The sequence below is a fragment of the Pseudophryne corroboree genome, chromosome 6, assembly GCF_028390025.1.
Source record: "Pseudophryne corroboree isolate aPseCor3 chromosome 6, aPseCor3.hap2, whole genome shotgun sequence".
NCBI classification, from domain to species: Eukaryota; Metazoa; Chordata; class Amphibia; order Anura; family Myobatrachidae; genus Pseudophryne; species Pseudophryne corroboree.
Window position 1 is genome coordinate 188,109,303 of NC_086449.1, and position 22,232 is coordinate 188,131,534.

General features: G+C 41.6%; 1 protein-coding gene across 2 annotated transcripts in view; it reads left to right on the forward strand.

Moving 5' to 3' along the window:
* Positions 1-22,232, forward strand: part of RASGRF1 (Ras protein specific guanine nucleotide releasing factor 1) — a 211,317-nt gene that overhangs the window by 179,415 nt on the left and 9,670 nt on the right. For both annotated transcript variants that reach the window (XM_063925469.1, XM_063925470.1), the window contains one exon: positions 16,585-16,702. In XM_063925469.1, coding sequence (XP_063781539.1) covers positions 16,585-16,702 — 118 coding nt within the window. The remainder of the gene's footprint in view (positions 1-16,584; positions 16,703-22,232) is intronic.

The window sequence follows — 22,232 nt, forward strand, 5'->3', positions numbered from 1 at the left end:
ACGACTGGATTCTAAATATTCCAAGAATCGCAGCTGTTTTCCGACGATACGTCTGCTGTTCCTAGGGATGATTCTGGACACGGTTCAGAAAAAGGTTTTTCTTCCCGAGGAAAAAGCCAAGGAGTTATCCGACCTGTCAGGAACCTCCTAAAACCAGGAAAGGTGTCTGTACATCAATGCACAAGAGTCCTGGGAAAAATGGTGGCTTTTTACGAAGCAATTCCATTCGGCAGATTCCATGCAAGAATTTTCCAAAGGGATCTGTTGGACAAATGGTCAGGGTCGCATCCTCAGATGCACCTGCGAATAACCCTGTCGCCAAGGACAAGGGTATATCTTCTGTGGTGGTTGCAAAAGGCTCATCTATTGGAGGGCCGCAGATTCGGCATACAGGATTTGATCCTGGTGACCACGGACGCCAGCCTGAGAGGTTGGGGAGCAGTCACACAAGGAAGAAACTTCCAGGGGGTATGGACGAACCTGGAAAAGTCTCTTCACATAAACATTCTGGTACTAAGAGCAATCTAAAATGCTCTAAGCCAGGCGGAACCACTCCTGCAAGGAAAACCGGTGTTGATTCAGTCGGACAACATCACGGCGGTCGCCCATGTAAACAGACAGGGCGGCACAAGAAGCAGGAGTGCAATGGCAGAAGCTGCCAAGATTCTTCGCTGGGCGGAGAATCACGTAATAGCACTGTCAGCAGTGTTCTTCCCGGGCGTGGACAACTGGGAAGCAGACTTCCTCAGCAGACACGATATTCACCCGGGAGAGGGGGGTCTTCATCCAGAAGTCTTCCACATGCTAATAAACTTTTGGGAAAGACCAATGGTAGACATGATGGCGTCTCGCCTCAACAAGAAACTGGACAAGTATTGCGCCAGGTCAAGAGATCCACAGGCAATAGCTGTGGACGCACTGGTAACACCTTGGGTGTACAAATCAGTATATGTGTTTCCTCCTCTGCCTCTCATACCAAAGGTATTGAAGATTATACGGTGAAGAGGAGTAAGAACAATACTAGTGGCTCCGGATTGGCCAAGAAGGACTTGGTACCCGGAACTTCAAGAGTTGGTCACGGACGACCCGTGCCCTCTACTTCTGAGAAGGGACCTGCTACAACAGGGTCCCTGTCTCTTTCAAGACTTACCGCGGCTGCGTTTGACGGCATGGCGGTTGAACGCCAGATCCTAAAAGGGAAAGGCATTCCAGAAGAAGTCATTCCTACCTTGATTAAGGCAAGGAAGGAAGTCACCGCGAAACATTATCACCGCATTTGGCGAAAATATGTCGCGTGGTGCGAGGATCGGAGTGTTCCGACGGAGGAATTTCAACTGGGTCGTTTCCTACATTTCCTACAATCAGGATTGTCTATGGGTCTCAAATTGAGATCTATTAAGGTTCAAATTTCGGCCCTGTCAATATTCTTCCAAAAAGAATTGGCCTCAGTTCCTGAGGTACAGACTTTTGTTAAAGGAGTACTGCATATACAGCCTCCTGTGGTGCCTCCGGTGGCACCGTGGGATCTAAATGTAGTTTTAGATTTCCTCAAATCCCATTGGTTTGAACCATTGAAAAAGGTGGATTTTAAATATCTCACATGGAAAGTGACTATGTTACTGGCCCTGGCTTCCGCCAGGAAAGTATCTGAATTGGCGGCTTTATCTTATAAAAGCCCTTATCTAATCTTCCATTCGGATAGGGCAGAACTGAGGACTCGTCCGCATTTTCTCCCTAAGGTGGTATCAGCGTTTCACCTGAACCAACCTATTGTGGTGCCTGCGGCCACTGGCGACTTGGAGGACTCCAAGTTGTTGGACGTTGTCAGAGCCTTAAAAATATACATTTCAAGGACGGCTGAAGTCAGAAAATCTGACTCGCTGTTGATACTATATGCACCCAACAAGTTGGGTGCCCCTGCTTCTAAGCAGACGATTGCTCGTTGGATTTGTAACACAATTCAACTTGCTCATTCTGTGGCAGGCCTGCCACAGCCTAAATCTGTTAAGGCCCATTCCACAAGGAAGGTGGGCTCATCTTGGGCGGCTGCCCGAGGGGTCTCGGCATTACAATTCTGCCGAGCAGCTACGTGGTCGGGGGAAAACACGTTTGTAAAATTCTACAAATTTGATACCCTGGCAAAAGAGGACTTGGAATTCTCTCATTCGGTGCTGCAGAGTCATCCGCACTCTCCCGCCCGTTTGGGAGCTTTGGTATAATCCCCATGGTCCTTTCAGGAACCCCAGCATCCACTTAGGACGATAGAGAAAATAAGAATTTACTTACCGATAATTCTATTTCTCGGAGTCCGTAGTGGATGCTGGGCGCCCATCCCAAGTGCGGATTATCTGCAATACTGTACATAGTTATTGTTAACAAATTCGGGTTATATTGTTAAGGAGCCATCTTTAAGAGGCTCTTTCTGTTATCATACTGTTAACTGGGTTTAGATCACAAGTTGTACGGTGTGATTGGTGTGGCTGGTATGAGTCTTACCCGGGATTCAAATTGCCTCCCTTATTGTGTACGCTCGTCCGGGCACAGTACCTAACTGGAGTCTGGAGGAGGGTCATAGGGGGAGGAGCCAGTGCACACCACCTGATCTGGTAAAAGCTTTACTTTTTTGTGCCCTGTCTCCTGCGGAGCCGCTATTCCCCATGGTCCTTTCAGGAACCCCAGCATCCACTACGGACTCCGAGAAATAGAATTATCGGTAAGTAAATTCTTATTATCATTCCCTGTCATACCTTGCACTCAGCGCTCTTCTGTTGTACATTATATCATATTATCATTTCCTGTTGTGCATAGCACTCAGCGCTCCTCTGGTGTACATTATATCATATAATTTCCTGTTGTGCATTGCACTCAGCGCTCTTCTGGTGTACATTATATCATATTATCATTCCCTGTCATACCTTGCACTCAGCGCTCTTCTGGTGTACATTATATCATATTAAAATTTCCTGTTGTGCATAGCACTCAGCGCTCTTCTGGTGTACATTATATCATATTATCATTTCCTGTTGTGCATAGCACTCAGCGCTCTTCTGGTGTACATTATATCATATTATCATTTCCTGTTGTGCATAGCACTCAGCGCTCTTCTGGTGTACATTATATCATATTATCATTTCCTGTTGTGCATAGCACTCAGCGCTCTTCTGGTGTACATTATATCATATTATCATTTCCTGTTGTGCATAGCACTCAGCGCTCTTCTGGTGTACATTATATCATATTATCATTTCCTGTTGTGCATAGCACTCAGCGCTCTTCTGGTGTACATTATATCATATTATTATTTCCTGTTGTGCATAGCACTCAGCGCTCTTCTGGTGTACATTATATCATATTATCATTTCCTGTTGTGCATAGCACTCAGCGCTCCTCTGGTGTACATTATATCATATTATAATTTCCTGTTGTGCATAGCACTCAGCGCTCCTCTGGTGTACATTATATCATATTATCATTCCCTGTCATACCTTGCACTCAGCGCTCTTCTGGTGTACATTATATCATATTATCATTTCCTGTTGTGCATAGCACTCAGCGCTTTTCTGGTGTACATTATATCATATTATCATTCCCTGTCATACCTTGCACTCAGCGCTTTTCTGGTGTACGTTATATCATATTATCATTTCCTGTTGTGCATTGCACTCAGCGCTCTTCTGTTGTACATTATATCATATTATCATTCCCTGTCATACCTTGCACTCAGCGCTCTTCTGTTGTACATTATATCATATTATCATTTCCTGTTGTGCATAGCACTCAGCGCTCCTCTGGTGTACATTATATCATATAATTTCCTGTTGTGCATTGCACTCAGCGCTCTTCTGGTGTACATTATATCATATTATCATTCCCTGTCATACCTTGCACTCAGCGCTCTTCTGGTGTACATTATATCATATTATCATTTCCTGTTGTGCATAGCACTCAGCGCTCCTCTGGTGTACATTATATCATATCATTTCCTGTTGTGCATAGCACTCAGCGCTCCTCTGGTGTACATTATATCATATAATTTCCTGTTGTGCATAGCACTCAGCGCTCTTCTGGTGTACATTATATCATATTATCATTTCCTGTTGTGCATAGCACTCAGCGCTCTTCTGGTGTACATTATATCATATTATCATTTCCTGTTGTGCATAGCACTCAGCGCTCTTCTGGTGTACATTATATCATATTATCATTTCCTGTTGTGCATAGCACTCAGCGCTCTTCTGTTGTACATTATATCATATTATCATTTCCTGTTGTGCATAGCACTCAGCGCTCCTCTGGTGTACATTATATCATATTATCATTTCCTGTTGTGCATAGCACTCAGCGCTCTTCTGGTGTACATTATATCATATTATCATTTCCTGTTGTGCATAGCACTCAGCGCTCTTCTGGTGTACATTATATCATATTATCATTTACTGTTGTACATTGCACTCAGCGCTCTTCTGGTGTACATTATATCATATTATCATTTCCTGTTGTGCATAGCACTCAGCGCTGTTCTGTTGTACATTATATCATATTATCATTTCCTGTCATACCTTGCACTCAGCGCTCTTCTGGTGTACATTATATCATATTATCATTTCCTGTTGTGCATAGCACTCAGCGCTCCTCTGGTGTACATTATATCATATAATATCCTGTTGTGCATAGCACTCAGGGCTCCTCTGGTGTACATTATATCATATAATTTCCTGTTGTGCATAGCACTCAGTGCTCTTCTGGTGTACATTATATCATATTATCATTTCCTGTTGTGCATAGCACTCAGCGCTCTTCTGGTGTACATTATATCATATTATCATTTCCTGTTGTGCATAGCACTCAGCGCTCTTCTGGTGTACATTATATCATATTATCATTTCCTGTTGTGCATAGCACTCAGCGCTCTTCTGGTGTACATTATATCATATTATCATTTCCTGTTGTGCATAGCACTCAGCGCTCTTCTGGTGTACATTATATCATATTATCATTTCCTGTTGTGCATAGCACTCAGCGCTCTTCTGGTGTACATTATATCATATTATCATTTCCTGTTGTGCATAGCACTCAGCGCTCTTCTGGTGTACATTATATCATATTATCATTTCCTGTTGTGCATAGCACTCAGCGCTCTTCTGGTGTACATTATATCATATTATCATTTCCTGTTGTGCATAGCACTCAGCGCTCTTCTGGTGTACATTATATCATATTATCATTTCCTGTTGTGCATAGCACTCAGCGCTCCTCTGGTGTACATTATATCATATTATCATTTCCTGTTGTGCATAGCACTCAGCGCTCCTGTGGTGTACATTATATCATATTATCATTCCCTGTCATACCTTGCACTCAGCGCTCTTCTGGTGTACATTATATCATATTATCATTTCCTGTTGTGCATAGCACTCAGCGCTTTTCTGGTGTACATTATATCATATTATCATTCCCTGTCATACCTTGCACTCAGCGCTTTTCTGGTGTACATTATATCATATTATCATTTCCTGTCATACCTTGCACTCAGCGCTCTTCTGGTGTACATTATATCATATTATCATTTCCTGTTGTGCATTGCACTCAGCGCTCTTCTGTTGTACATTATATCATATTATCATTCCCTGTCATACCTTGCACTCAGCGCTCTTCTGTTGTACATTATATCATATTATCATTTCCTGTTGTGCATAGCACTCAGCGCTCCTCTGGTGTACATTATATCATATAATTTCCTGTTGTGCATTGCACTCAGCGCTCTTCTGGTGTACATTATATCATATTATCATTCCCTGTCATACCTTGCACTCAGCGCTCTTCTGGTGTACATTATATCATATTATCATTTCCTGTTGTGCATAGCACTCAGCGCTACTCTGGTGTACATTATATCATATAATTTCCTGTTGTGCATAGCACTCAGCGCTCCTCTGGTGTACATTATATCATATTATCATTTCCTGTTGTGCATAGCACTCAGCGCTCTTCTGGTGTACATTATATCATATTATCATTTCCTGTTGTGCATAGCACTCAGCGCTCTTCTGGTGTACATTATATCATATTATCATTTCCTGTTGTGCATAGCACTCAGCGCTCTTCTGGTGTACATTATATCACATTATCATTTCCTGTTGTGCATAGCACTCAGCGCTCTTCTGGTGTACATTATATCATATTATTATTTCCTGTTGTGCGTAGCACTCAGCGCTCTTCTGGTGTACATTATATCATATTATAATTTCCTGTTGTGCATAGCACTCAGCGCTCCTCTGGTGTACATTATATCATATTATCATTTCCTGTTGTGCATAGCACTCAGCGCTCTTCTGGTGTACATTATATCATATTATCATTTCCTGTTGTGCATAGCACTCAGCGCTCTTCTGGTGTACATTATATCATATTATCATTTCCTGTTGTGCATAGCACTCAGCGCTCTTCTGGTGTACATTATATCATATTATAATTTCCTGTTGTGCATTGCACTCAGCGCTCTTCTGTTGTACATTATATCATATTATCATTTCCTGTTGTGCATAGCACTCAGCGCTCTTCTATTGTACATTATATCATATTATCATTTCCTGTTGTGCATAGCACTCAGCGCTCTTCTGTTGTACATTATATCATATTATCATTTCCTGTTGTGCATAGCACTCAGCGCTCCTCTGGTGTACATTATATCATATTATTTCCTGTTGTGCATAGCACTCAGCGCTCCTCTGGAGTACATTATATCATATTATCATTTCCTGTTGTGCATAGCACTCAGCGCTCTTCTGGTGTACATTATATCATATTATCATTTCCTGTTGTGCATAGCACTCAGCGCTCTTCTGGTGTACATTATATCATATTATCATTTACTGTTGTACATTGCACTCAGCGCTCTTCTGGTGTACATTATATCATATTATCATTTCCTGTTGTGCATAGCACTCAGCGCTCTTCTGTTGTACATTATATCATATTATAATTTCCTGTCATACCTTGCACTCAGCGCTCTTCTGGTGTACATTATATCATATTATCATTTCCTGTTGTGCATAGCACTCAGCGCTCCTCTGGTGTACATTATATCATATAATATCCTGTTGTGCATAGCACTCAGCGCTCCTCTGGTGTACATTATATCATATAATTTCCTGTTGTGCATAGCACTCAGCGCTCTTCTGGTGTACATTATATCATATTATCATTTCCTGTTGTGCATAGCACTCAGCGCTCTTCTGGTGTACATTATATCATATTATCATTTCCTGTTGTGCATAGCACTCAGCGCTCTTCTGGTGTACATTATATCATATTATCATTTCCTGTTGTGTATAGCACTCAGCGCTCTTCTGGTGTACATTATATCATATTATCATTTCCTGTTGTGCATAGCACTCAGCGCTCTTCTGGTGTACATTATATCATATTATTTATCATTTCCTGTTGTGCATAGCACTCAGCGCTCTTCTGGTGTACATTATATCATATTATCATTTCCTGTTGTGCATAGCACTCAGAGCTCTTCTGGTGTACATTATATCATATTATCATTTCCTGTTGTGCATAACACTCAGCGCTCTTCTGGTGTACATTATATCATATTATCATTTCCTGTTGTGCATAGCACTCAGCGCTCCTCTGGTGTACATTATATCATATTATAATTTCCTGTTGTGCATAGCACTCAGCGCTCCTCTGGTGTACATTATATCATATTATCATTCCCTGTCATACCTTGCACTCAGCGCTCTTCTGGTGTACATTATATCATATTATCATTTCCTGTTGTGCATAGCACTCAGCGCTTTTCTGGTGTACATTATATCATATTATCATTCCCTGTCATACCTTGCACTCAGCGCTTTTCTGGTGTACATTATATCATATTATCATTTCCTGTCATACCTTGCACTCAGCGCTCTTCTGGTGTACATTATATCATATTATCATTTCCTGTTGTGCATTGCACTCAGCGCTCTTCTGTTGTACATTATATCATATCATCATTCCCTGTCATACCTTGCACTCAGCGCTCTTCTGTTGTACATTATATCATATTATCATTTCCTGTTGTGCATAGCACTCAGTGCTCCTCTGGTGTACATTATATCATATAATTTCCTGTTGTGCATTGCACTCAGCGCTCTTCTGGTGTACATTATATCATATTATCATTCCCTGTAATACCTTGCACTCAGCGCTCTTCTGGTGTACATTATATCATATTATCATTTCCTGTTGTGCATAGCACTCAGCGCTCCTCTGGTGTACATTATATCATATAATTTCCTGTTGTGCATAGCACTCAGCGCTCCTCTGGTGTACATTATATCATATAATTTCCTGTTGTGCATAGCACTCAGCGCTCTTCTGGTGTACATTATATCATATTATCATTTCCTGTTGTGCATAGCACTCAGCGCTCTTCTGGTGTACATTATATCATATTATCATTTCCTGTTGTGCATTGCACTCAGCGCTCTTCTGTTGTACATTATATCATATTATCATTCCCTGTCATACCTTGCACTCAGCGCTCTTCTGTTGTACATTATATCATATTATCATTTCCTGTTGTGCATAGCACTCAGCGCTCCTCTGGTGTACATTATATCATATAATTTCCTGTTGTGCATTGCACTCAGCGCTCTTCTGGTGTACATTATATCATATTATCATTCCCTGTCATACCTTGCACTCAGCGCTCTTCTGGTGTACATTATATCATATTAAAATTTCCTGTTGTGCATAGCACTCAGCGCTCTTCTGGTGTACATTATATCATATTATCATTTCCTGTTGTGCATAGCACTCAGCGCTCTTCTGGTGTACATTATATCATATTATCATTTCCTGTTGTGCATAGCACTCAGCGCTCTTCTGGTGTACATTATATCATATTATCATTTCCTGTTGTGCATAGCACTCAGCGCTCTTCTGGTGTACATTATATCATATTATCATTTCCTGTTGTGCATAGCACTCAGCGCTCTTCTGGTGTACATTATATCATATTATCATTTCCTGTTGTGCATAGCACTCAGCGCTCTTCTGGTGTACATTATATCATATTATCATTTCCTGTTGTGCATAGCACTCAGCGCTCTTCTGGTGTACATTATATCATATTATCATTTCCTGTTGTGCATAGCACTCAGCGCTCCTCTGGTGTACATTATATCATATTATAATTTCCTGTTGTGCATAGCACTCAGCGCTCCTCTGGTGTACATTATATCATATTATCATTCCCTGTCATACCTTGCACTCAGCGCTCTTCTGGTGTACATTATATCATATTATCATTTCCTGTTGTGCATAGCACTCAGCGCTTTTCTGGTGTACATTATATCATATTATCATTCCCTGTCATACCTTGCACTCAGCGCTTTTCTGGTGTACATTATATCATATTATCATTTCCTGTCATACCTTGCACTCAGCGCTCTTCTGGTGTACGTTATATCATATTATCATTTCCTGTTGTGCATTGCACTCAGCGCTCTTCTGTTGTACATTATATCATATTATCATTCCCTGTCATACCTTGCACTCAGCGCTCTTCTGTTGTACATTATATCATATTATCATTTCCTGTTGTGCATAGCACTCAGCGCTCCTCTGGTGTACATTATATCATATAATTTCCTGTTGTGCATTGCACTCAGCGCTCTTCTGGTGTACATTATATCATATTATCATTCCCTGTCATACCTTGCACTCAGCGCTCTTCTGGTGTACATTATATCATATTATCATTTCCTGTTGTGCATAGCACTCAGCGCTCCTCTGGTGTACATTATATCATATCATTTCCTGTTGTGCATAGCACTCAGCGCTCCTCTGGTGTACATTATATCATATAATTTCCTGTTGTGCATAGCACTCAGCGCTCTTCTGGTGTACATTATATCATATTATCATTTCCTGTTGTGCATAGCACTCAGCGCTCTTCTGGTGTACATTATATCATATTATCATTTCCTGTTGTGCATAGCACTCAGCGCTCTTCTGGTGTACATTATATCATATTATCATTTCCTGTTGTGCATAGCACTCAGCGCTCTTCTGTTGTACATTATATCATATTATCATTTCCTGTTGTGCATAGCACTCAGCGCTCCTCTGGTGTACATTATATCATATTATCATTTCCTGTTGTGCATAGCACTCAGCGCTCTTCTGGTGTACATTATATCATATTATCATTTCCTGTTGTGCATAGCACTCAGCGCTCTTCTGGTGTACATTATATCATATTATCATTTACTGTTGTACATTGCACTCAGCGCTCTTCTGGTGTACATTATATCATATTATCATTTCCTGTTGTGCATAGCACTCAGCGCTGTTCTGTTGTACATTATATCATATTATCATTTCCTGTCATACCTTGCACTCAGCGCTCTTCTGGTGTACATTATATCATATTATCATTTCCTGTTGTGCATAGCACTCAGCGCTCCTCTGGTGTACATTATATCATATAATATCCTGTTGTGCATAGCACTCAGGGCTCCTCTGGTGTACATTATATCATATAATTTCCTGTTGTGCATAGCACTCAGTGCTCTTCTGGTGTACATTATATCATATTATCATTTCCTGTTGTGCATAGCACTCAGCGCTCTTCTGGTGTACATTATATCATATTATCATTTCCTGTTGTGCATAGCACTCAGCGCTCTTCTGGTGTACATTATATCATATTATCATTTCCTGTTGTGCATAGCACTCAGCGCTCTTCTGGTGTACATTATATCATATTATCATTTCCTGTTGTGTATAGCACTCAGCGCTCTTCTGGTGTACATTATATCATATTATCATTTCCTGTTGTGCATAGCACTCAGCGCTCTTCTGGTGTACATTATATCATATTATCATTTCCTGTTGTGCATAGCACTCAGCGCTCTTCTGGTGTACATTATATCATATTATCATTTCCTGTTGTGCATAGCACTCAGCGCTCTTCTGGTGTACATTATATCATATTATCATTTCCTGTTGTGCATAGCACTCAGCGCTCTTCTGGTGTACATTATATCATATTATCATTTCCTGTTGTGCATAGCACTCAGCGCTCCTCTGGTGTACATTATATCATATTATCATTTCCTGTTGTGCATAGCACTCAGCGCTCCTGTGGTGTACATTATATCATATTATCATTCCCTGTCATACCTTGCACTCAGCGCTCTTCTGGTGTACATTATATCATATTATCATTTCCTGTTGTGCATAGCACTCAGCGCTTTTCTGGTGTACATTATATCATATTATCATTCCCTGTCATACCTTGCACTCAGCGCTTTTCTGGTGTACATTATATCATATTATCATTTCCTGTCATACCTTGCACTCAGCGCTCTTCTGGTGTACATTATATCATATTATCATTTCCTGTTGTGCATTGCACTCAGCGCTCTTCTGTTGTACATTATATCATATTATCATTCCCTGTCATACCTTGCACTCAGCGCTCTTCTGTTGTACATTATATCATATTATCATTTCCTGTTGTGCATAGCACTCAGCGCTCCTCTGGTGTACATTATATCATATAATTTCCTGTTGTGCATTGCACTCAGCGCTCTTCTGGTGTACATTATATCATATTATCATTCCCTGTCATACCTTGCACTCAGCGCTCTTCTGGTGTACATTATATCATATTATCATTTCCTGTTGTGCATAGCACTCAGCGCTACTCTGGTGTACATTATATCATATAATTTCCTGTTGTGCATAGCACTCAGCGCTCCTCTGGTGTACATTATATCATATTATCATTTCCTGTTGTGCATAGCACTCAGCGCTCTTCTGGTGTACATTATATCATATTATCATTTCCTGTTGTGCATAGCACTCAGCGCTCTTCTGGTGTACATTATATCATATTATCATTTCCTGTTGTGCATAGCACTCAGCGCTCTTCTGGTGTACATTATATCACATTATCATTTCCTGTTGTGCATAGCACTCAGCGCTCTTCTGGTGTACATTATATCATATTATTATTTCCTGTTGTGCGTAGCACTCAGCGCTCTTCTGGTGTACATTATATCATATTATAATTTCCTGTTGTGCATAGCACTCAGCGCTCCTCTGGTGTACATTATATCATATTATCATTTCCTGTTGTGCATAGCACTCAGCGCTCTTCTGGTGTACATTATATCATATTATCATTTCCTGTTGTGCATAGCACTCAGCGCTCTTCTGGTGTACATTATATCATATTATCATTTCCTGTTGTGCATAGCACTCAGCGCTCTTCTGGTGTACATTATATCATATTATAATTTCCTGTTGTGCATTGCACTCAGCGCTCTTCTGTTGTACATTATATCATATTATCATTTCCTGTTGTGCATAGCACTCAGCGCTCTTCTATTGTACATTATATCATATTATCATTTCCTGTTGTGCATAGCACTCAGCGCTCTTCTGTTGTACATTATATCATATTATCATTTCCTGTTGTGCATAGCACTCAGCGCTCCTCTGGTGTACATTATATCATATTATTTCCTGTTGTGCATAGCACTCAGCGCTCCTCTGGAGTACATTATATCATATTATCATTTCCTGTTGTGCATAGCACTCAGCGCTCTTCTGGTGTACATTATATCATATTATCATTTCCTGTTGTGCATAGCACTCAGCGCTCTTCTGGTGTACATTATATCATATTATCATTTACTGTTGTACATTGCACTCAGCGCTCTTCTGGTGTACATTATATCATATTATCATTTCCTGTTGTGCATAGCACTCAGCGCTCTTCTGTTGTACATTATATCATATTATAATTTCCTGTCATACCTTGCACTCAGCGCTCTTCTGGTGTACATTATATCATATTATCATTTCCTGTTGTGCATAGCACTCAGCGCTCCTCTGGTGTACATTATATCATATAATATCCTGTTGTGCATAGCACTCAGCGCTCCTCTGGTGTACATTATATCATATAATTTCCTGTTGTGCATAGCACTCAGCGCTCTTCTGGTGTACATTATATCATATTATCATTTCCTGTTGTGCATAGCACTCAGCGCTCTTCTGGTGTACATTATATCATATTATCATTTCCTGTTGTGCATAGCACTCAGCGCTCTTCTGGTGTACATTATATCATATTATCATTTCCTGTTGTGTATAGCACTCAGCGCTCTTCTGGTGTACATTATATCATATTATCATTTCCTGTTGTGCATAGCACTCAGCGCTCTTCTGGTGTACATTATATCATATTATTTATCATTTCCTGTTGTGCATAGCACTCAGCGCTCTTCTGGTGTACATTATATCATATTATCATTTCCTGTTGTGCATAGCACTCAGCGCTCTTCTGGTGTACATTATATCATATTATCATTTCCTGTTGTGCATAACACTCAGCGCTCTTCTGGTGTACATTATATCATATTATCATTTCCTGTTGTGCATAGCACTCAGCGCTCCTCTGGTGTACATTATATCATATTATAATTTCCTGTTGTGCATAGCACTCAGCGCTCCTCTGGTGTACATTATATCATATTATCATTCCCTGTCATACCTTGCACTCAGCGCTCTTCTGGTGTACATTATATCATATTATCATTTCCTGTTGTGCATAGCACTCAGCGCTTTTCTGGTGTACATTATATCATATTATCATTCCCTGTCATACCTTGCACTCAGCGCTTTTCTGGTGTACATTATATCATATTATCATTTCCTGTCATACCTTGCACTCAGCGCTCTTCTGGTGTACATTATATCATATTATCATTTCCTGTTGTGCATTGCACTCAGCGCTCTTCTGTTGTACATTATATCATATCATCATTCCCTGTCATACCTTGCACTCAGCGCTCTTCTGTTGTACATTATATCATATTATCATTTCCTGTTGTGCATAGCACTCAGTGCTCCTCTGGTGTACATTATATCATATAATTTCCTGTTGTGCATTGCACTCAGCGCTCTTCTGGTGTACATTATATCATATTATCATTCCCTGTAATACCTTGCACTCAGCGCTCTTCTGGTGTACATTATATCATATTATCATTTCCTGTTGTGCATAGCACTCAGCGCTCCTCTGGTGTACATTATATCATATAATTTCCTGTTGTGCATAGCACTCAGCGCTCCTCTGGTGTACATTATATCATATAATTTCCTGTTGTGCATAGCACTCAGCGCTCTTCTGGTGTACATTATATCATATTATCATTTCCTGTTGTGCATAGCACTCAGCGCTCTTCTGGTGTACATTATATCATATTATCATTTCCTGTTGTGCATAGCACTCAGCGCTCTTCTGGTGTACATTATATCATATTATCATTTCCTGTTGTGCATAGCACTCAGCGCTCTTCTGGTGTACATTATATCATATTATTATTTCCTGTTGTGCGTAGCACTCAGCGCTCTTCTGGTGTACATTATATCATATTATCATTTCCTGTTGTGCATAGCACTCAGCGCTCTTCTGGTGTACATTATATCATATTATCATTTCCTGTTGTGCATAGCACTCAGCGCTCTTCTGGTGTACATTATATCATATTATCATTTACTGTTGTACATTGCACTCAGCGCTCTTCTGGTGTACATTATATCATATTATCATTTCCTGTTGTGCATAGCACTCAGCGCTCTTCTGTTGTACATTATATCATATTATCATTTCCTGTCATACCTTGCACTCAGCGCTCTTCTGGTGTACATTATATCATATTATCATTTCCTGTTGTGCATAGCACTCAGCGCTCTTCTGGTGTACATTATATCATATTATCATTTCCTGTTGTGCATTGCACTCAGCGCTCTTCTGTTGTACATTATATCATATTATCATTCCCTGTCATACCTTGCACTCAGCGCTCTTCTGGTGTACATTATATCATATTATCATTTCCTGTTGTGCATAGCACTCAGCGCTCCTCTGGTGTACATTATATCATATAATTTCCTGTTGTGCATAGCACTCAGCGCTCCTCTGGTGTACATTATATCATATAATTTCCTGTTGTGCATAGCACTGAGCGCTCTTCTGGTGTACATTATATCATATTATCATTTCCTGTTGTGCATAGCACTCAGCGCTCTTCTGGTGTACATTATATCATATTATCATTTCCTGTTGTGCATAGCACTCAGCGCTCTTCTGGTGTACATTATATCATATTATCATTTCCTGTTGTGCATAGCACTCAGCGCTCTTCTGGTGTACATTATATCATATTATCATTTCCTGTTGTGCATAGCACTCAGCGCTCTTCTGGTGTACATTATATCATATTATCATTTCCTGTTGTGCATAGCACTCAGCGCTCTTCTGGTGTACATTATATCATATTATCATTTCCTGTTGTGCATAGCACTCAGCGCTCTTCTGGTGTACATTATATCATATTATCATTTCCTGTTGTGCATAGCACTCAGCGCTCTCCTGGTGTACATTATATCATATTATTATTTCCTATTGTGCATAGCACTCAGCGCTCTTCTGGTGTACATTATATCATATTATCATTTCCTGTTGTGCATAGCACTCAGCGCTCCTCTTGTGTACATTATATCATATTATCATTCCCTGTCATACCTTGCACTCAGCGCTCTTCTGTTGTACATTATATCATATTATCATTTCCTGTTGTGCATAGCACTCAGCGCTTTTCTGGTGTACATTATATCATATTATCATTCCCTGTCATACCTTGCACTCAGCGCTTTTCTGGTGTACATTATATCATATTATCATTTCCTGTCATACCTTGCACTCAGCGCTCTTCTGGTGTACATTATATCATATTATCATTTCCTGTCATACCTTGCACTCAGCGCTCTTCTGGTGTACATTATGGGCTTAATTCAGAGCTGATCATAGATGTGCTAAATTTAGCACATCTACGATCAGTTTCACAGACATGCGGAGGGGACGCTCAGCACATGGCTAGTCCGCCTGCATGTCTGGCTCTGCCCCCCCTCGCACAGGTACAAAAGCATTGCACGGCGGCGATGCTTTTGTACCTGACGAGTAGCTCCCTGCCAGTGCTGCTTCTCGCCGCGTCCTGGGTCACAGTGGCTGCATGTGACGTCACTCAGCTGCCGCGGCCCGCCGCCCCCCCCCCCCCCCTCCCCCAACGGTCCAGACATACCTCTGTTGTCCAGGCACGCCCCCTCCTGCCCAGCGGCTGCCTCAATCAGGCAGAGGCGATCGCACCAGTGACATGCTGATAGCATCTCACTGGGTTACCAGGGTGCGCACTCCACAAAGTAATTTAGACTGCGATCGCTGCCCCTGCAGCAATGCAGTCTGAATTACCCCCTATATCATATTATCATTCCCTGTTGTACATTACACTCAGCACACATCAGATGTACAATATATTCTGTTATCATTCTGTCGGGCATTGCACTCAGTATGAGTCTGGTGCACATTTTTCAATCACTAATAGTGTCATCTTACTGCAGAGTGAACTGACTTTATTTACAGTGTTATAGAGTATAGTGATGGCATCCCCTGCAGAACATGGCTACCTGAGGATTGATGTTAAACCTTGTGTTCTCTTTTACCCTCAGCTGTGACCCTCCCTGTGTTCCTTACCTGGGGATGTACCTGACAGATCTGGCATTTATAGAGGAGGGTACCCCGAATTATACCGAGGATGGACTGGTCAATTTCTCAAAGATGAGGATGGTGAGATATACAAGTACACTGATAGAAGCAATTCTAACCGTTTGCAGTGAATTTACTAACCAGCGGGTTGTCAAAGCTGCCATCATCAGTGACATTGACCAATAGAAACAAAACGGCAGTATAAATGAATGCCAAGCAAGTCTTCATCCACTGGAGGACACTGGAGTCAGTTTGGGGCATAGACGGTCATGTGTGGAGCCTGGCACTTTAAATCCTAGATGATTTGAACTTCACTCCTCCCCCTCTATACCCCACCTGACTTTAGTTTAGTTTAAGTACCTATTGGTGCCGGCCGTCTATTAGATTGCTGGGTAGCCTGTTTCAATTTTTTTTTTAAATTTTTACTAACTGGACAGACAGACTCTATGCTGTCAGAGTCTGTCTATGTCGGGGGAGCTTCACAAGGGTCCTGCCACAGCTGTGACACAGGCCAGTGTCTAGGTCCCTGAGTACAGTGTCCTTAGACACTGGGGCACTACTGTACACTGGAGTGGGGAGGGGGCAGTAAGTGCCGAAATTGCAGTTGCACCCCCATCCCAGTAGTATGTACATGAGCACACTATATGCCGGCTGCAGTAAAGCAGTGGGTGTAAAAGTTTGAGCAGCCGCAGCGGCAGTCATTAGACTGAGACTTAGCGTATGCTTCCTCGCTGGTTTCCCTCACTGGGGCTGTGCTGAGCGCCTCCTCATAGTCAGTGGGGGGTTCCCATTGGATCCAAGCCTGTCTGTTAGCCCAAAGTGGATAGGATCGGTCCACCCTCCCCTCCAGAGCACATGTCTGCATGCAGGCAGACCACCATTTTCCTGCCGTACCAGGCAGCTACAATGTGGTTCACCACAGAGACTCTGCTTTGGCTGCTATATGCTGTTTTTCCAGGAGTAGAGGCAATTTTAGTAAAAGAAAATCATTTGCTGATATTACAGATTTAATGATTGCAAACATAACAGTCACATAAATCATATAGAGAGAAATTACCTGCATAATTAGTTTCTTCTAAAACACAGTTTTGGTTGGTTTTCATGTGTTTTTGTAGGTATCTATATATTTTATTGGCTAAGCCAGTAATTCTCAAGCTGTGTGCCTAAGCACCCTGGGTTGCCTCGGGGTACATACAGGGGTGACTCGGGGTTGGTGTTCCAGGACCAAATTATTTACGGTCAAAGTATTAGGCAGAACCAGCTCTTGTGGCTTACAATCTTAAAATATGTGGACAAACAGTGAATCCTGCCCCTCACCGCATAACGGAACCTAAAAGATGACATATAAACTTAATTTACTTAATATTTTTTTTCTCAATAAAATCTTTTTCAGACAGAAAACCCGGCAATTACCCAGCATTTCAGTGCCGGCTCGTTTTGCTGGACACTGTCTTTTTTTTTTAACATAAATTTTTTATTGAAGCAATACATGTTATACATACATAGATGTTCAGTATGTTTTAAATCTTTGATATAAGGGTATTATAAGAAAACAGAACAAAAAGAATACATTTGAGTCCTTAGTCAAGAGATAAATCTGTTATAAGCAATCAACAGCATCACAATGGTATGTAACAGGACCTCTGAAGATCATCTGTCCTACTGATCTGAAATCCAACTCAGTCGGCTGACCCATATTTGTACTTTCGAATATAATAAAAGAAGGAAATTACAATAAAAAATAAATAAATAAATAAATAAAAATAAAATAAAAGCAAATATACACACACATGTATATACACGTATGTGCAATACCCGTGCCGTACCCAATTTCCCCCCCAACCCGCCCACAGTGCCCTGTTCGTCAATTAACTTTTAAAGTACAATCGGCGGATCCCCCGCAGCCATTCTAGTGAGAAACCATTCTGTGTTGGACAACGAGTCGTGGAGCTGTTTCCTAACCGCTGTTGACAGGGTCGTTATATAACTCTCCCAAACCTCAAAGAAATTGTGTATCTTGGCGTCTTTTTCTAGCAGAACACTTATCCACTCCATCCTAAAGAGGTAGAATAATTTGGCTTTAAATAATGATAGAGTTGGTGGATCCTTCGCTATCCACACCTGCAGGATGGCTTTTTTTAGCCGCCAAACTAACTGCCAGCAACAGTTTTTTACTGCTCAACGAGAGGCGCTGATTCGGTGGTATAATACCAAAGAGCGCCCACTCCAGAGACAACCTCCAATAATTTACCAGATTGGCCGTCAAGTAATTTCGTATCTGAATCCAAAATTGTCTGATTAAGGGACATGTCCACAGACAGTGAAACATATCTGCCTGAGGAGTGCCACATTTCTAACAAGTATGTGTGTCAGCAAGTCCTATCAAGTGTCGTCTATGGGGCGATAGATAAGTCCTATGCAAAACATTGAGAGACATTTCTTTATATCTAGAAGAGGGAAAGAATTTGCAGGTTTTAACATGTGCCGCCAGTAGGTCAGTGATTTCAACGTTCGGAAGACTTTCTCTCCAAGACATAACCCCTCCCGGACCCCTCGAGTAGTCCAGGACGTTCCGAAAGTACCCATACGCATTCGAGATTGCTTTCTTAACCCTAGGGGTTTGTTTCAACATTCTATCCATCGGATTATCCCAATCCCCAGGTGAAAAACATCTGATAGTGGATGAAATATAGTGTTGAGCCAGAAGAAAGGCTACAGGAAAGGCCCTCAGAGTTGGGTATTTAGTAGTGGCCTCCTGGAACGTGAACGGCCTCGAGCCCCGCATGTCTACTAAATCACCGATCCTGGACACCCCCCCCAGCCTCCATATAGTATACGGGTAATGTGCCTGATCCTCTTGGAAGTCTGGATTAACCACGAACGGAAGGTGTAATGATTTGTGGGCATTTAGATTTAGTTTATGTCGCATTTCCTTCCACAGTTTTTTTACGTTCCACAGTAAGGGGTTTTCCCTCAACTCCTCGGACACCTCCTGATCATGCAGATGTAGAAATGTAATGAGATCCCCCTCCTGTATAAATTCTCTATCTATGTCTGTATTTGTGTATGTGTTATCGTTTTGCATCCAGTCATGTAGGTAACGTAGTTGGGCCGCCTGGGAGTACCATAAGATATTAGGGAAGTTAATTCCCCCATTCCCTACAGTCTGCTGTAGTTTGATTAGCGCTATACGCGGTCTCCCTCCCTGCCAGATGAATCTCCTAAAGAGAAAATTGAGACGTTGAACGTCTTTAGGTAGAAGTGTGTGTGGCATGGCTTGAATGAAATACATCAGACGGGGGAATGATATCATCTTGATCAAGCTAGCCCTCCCCAAGTATGATAAAGGCATAGCTTTCCATGTCTCAAGTTCTGTTTCAATTGTTCGAATGGCCGAGGTAAAATTTAGGGCGTATAGTCGCTCAGGCTTTCTCGATATTCGAATCCCTAAATACGTTATGTGATCCGAACTCCATTGTAATGGTAGATTCATCGCCCCCTGCCTCAAAAATGAACCATTCCCCAATCTGAGTGCCACCGATTTTGCCCAGTTAACGTTAAAGCCTGAAACTTGACCATAAGCCTGTAATAGATTAAATATATGTGTCAATGAAGCCTCCGGATCAGAGATATATAGCAGAAGATCATCGGCAAAAGCAGTAAGTTTTAGATTTCTGCGACCAATCTGGATTCCTTGAAACTGATTATCATTTAACAACAAGCGATGTAAGGGATCTATGGAAAGGTTAAACAGCAGGGGAGATAAGGGGCAACCCTGCCGCGTGCCCCGATGCATCACCACCGGGTTGCTCATATAGCCATTAAGCAAAAGGGAAGTCGAGGGAGAGTCGTATAGGTATCGAATAGTTTCAATGAAGTCTTGATGGAACAGTCTACGTTCCAGGACCTTAAATAGATGGGGCCAGAGTACTGTGTCGAAGGCCTTGGTGGTGTCTAAACTGAGGAGTATATTTCTGGATTGGGGCGATTGAGCAGAAGCTACAACTGCCGCGATCGCCGCCCTAATTCCTCTAACCGAATGGGTATTGCGAACAAAGCCAAGTTGGTGGCTAGTTAAAGTGTGGGGGAGAATAACTTGCAGCCGGTCTGCTAGAATCTTAGTAAATAGTTTTATGTCGGTGTTTAGCAACGTAATAGGCCTATAAGAGGTCACCAATTGTGGGTCATGCGCAGGTTTAGGGATTAAAATAGTATGTGCTGTCGTGAAATGGTGAAAGGAGGAGCGATGCTGTAAAAGGCTATTGAACACTTCCAGCAGAGTCGGAACCACATGGGGCTGGAGGATTTTGTAAAATTCATTAGAGAGGCCGTCAGGGCCTGGAGATTTGTGCAACTTCAGTTTGGACATTGCCGAGATCAGTTCCTCTTCTGTAATAGCTCTCACTAGTAGATCCGACTGTGCGGTCGTGATTGGCGGTAATAGAGTGTCTGGTAGGAGTGTGGTGTGGGTGGATTCGTTGAAGGGGAGATCAGAGTATAGGTCCGCAAAGTAAGATTCAAAATTATCTAATATGTCTGGGGAATTGGTAAGGAGTTGTCCCGAGGCGCGATGTCTAACAGCTGTAATGAATTTGCGTGTCGTTTTCTTCCTAGCCATGGTTGCCAGTAGTCTACCGGATTTATTACCCCATGTGTAGTACTTGTGGGAAGAGAATACCACATCACGTTTTGCTTGCGCTAGTAAGTGATCGTTTAAGAGCTGTTTAGCCTGTAAATAAAGCCGCAAGGACTCATCAGTCTGTAGGGTAAGATGGCGTTGCATTGCATCAGTCAATTCTGAGTGTAAGGTGGTATAAATCGCTAAGTTTTTCTTTTTCAATCTATGAACATACTCAATAATTTGACCCCTTAAGACTGCTTTTGCCGCTCCCCAAAGAATGTTTGGGCGGTCCCAGTGCTCTAAATTATCGTCTAAATAATTGGCCCAACTTGTTATCAGAAATTTTCTAAAATCATCACAGTTATAGAGATAGCTTGGAAATCTCCAAATCCTAGAACCCCCTGAATGAAGAGTTCTTTGCAGCGTCAATGTCACAGGAGCATGGTCTGATATCAGAATGTTGTGTATATCAGCTTTCATGACTCGCGTCACTAGGGAATCTGCAACCAATATGGAGTCAATTCTGGACCAGGAGCTATGAACCCCGGAGAAGAAAGTAAATGATCTGTCAGAGGGATTGAGGAGACGCCAAATATCAGTAAGTTGAAGGGAGGTTTTCAGTGTTTGGAGATGTGTCCAAGAAGGGGAACCGGCAGTGCGCGGGACAGGGCGTTTGTCAACAGTAGGATCGTCAACTGTGTTCCAGTCACCAGCCAGGATAAGCTGAGAATTATCTCGCTGAAGCAGTTGAGAGCTAATTTCTTGGAAGAAAGCAGCTGTCTCGCCATTCGGTGCATATACGTTAACCAGTGTGTATTTGTTACCCCAAATCTCCACGTCCAAAATGAAATAACGTCCCCCCGGGTCAGCTACAGAGTTTAAAACAGTATAGTGTAGGTGTTTGCTAAATAGAATCGCCACCCCCCTAGTCTTCCTCGTGTTATCTGCTGAGACACATCTATCCAACCACGGTGCCCGAAGAGCAGAGGA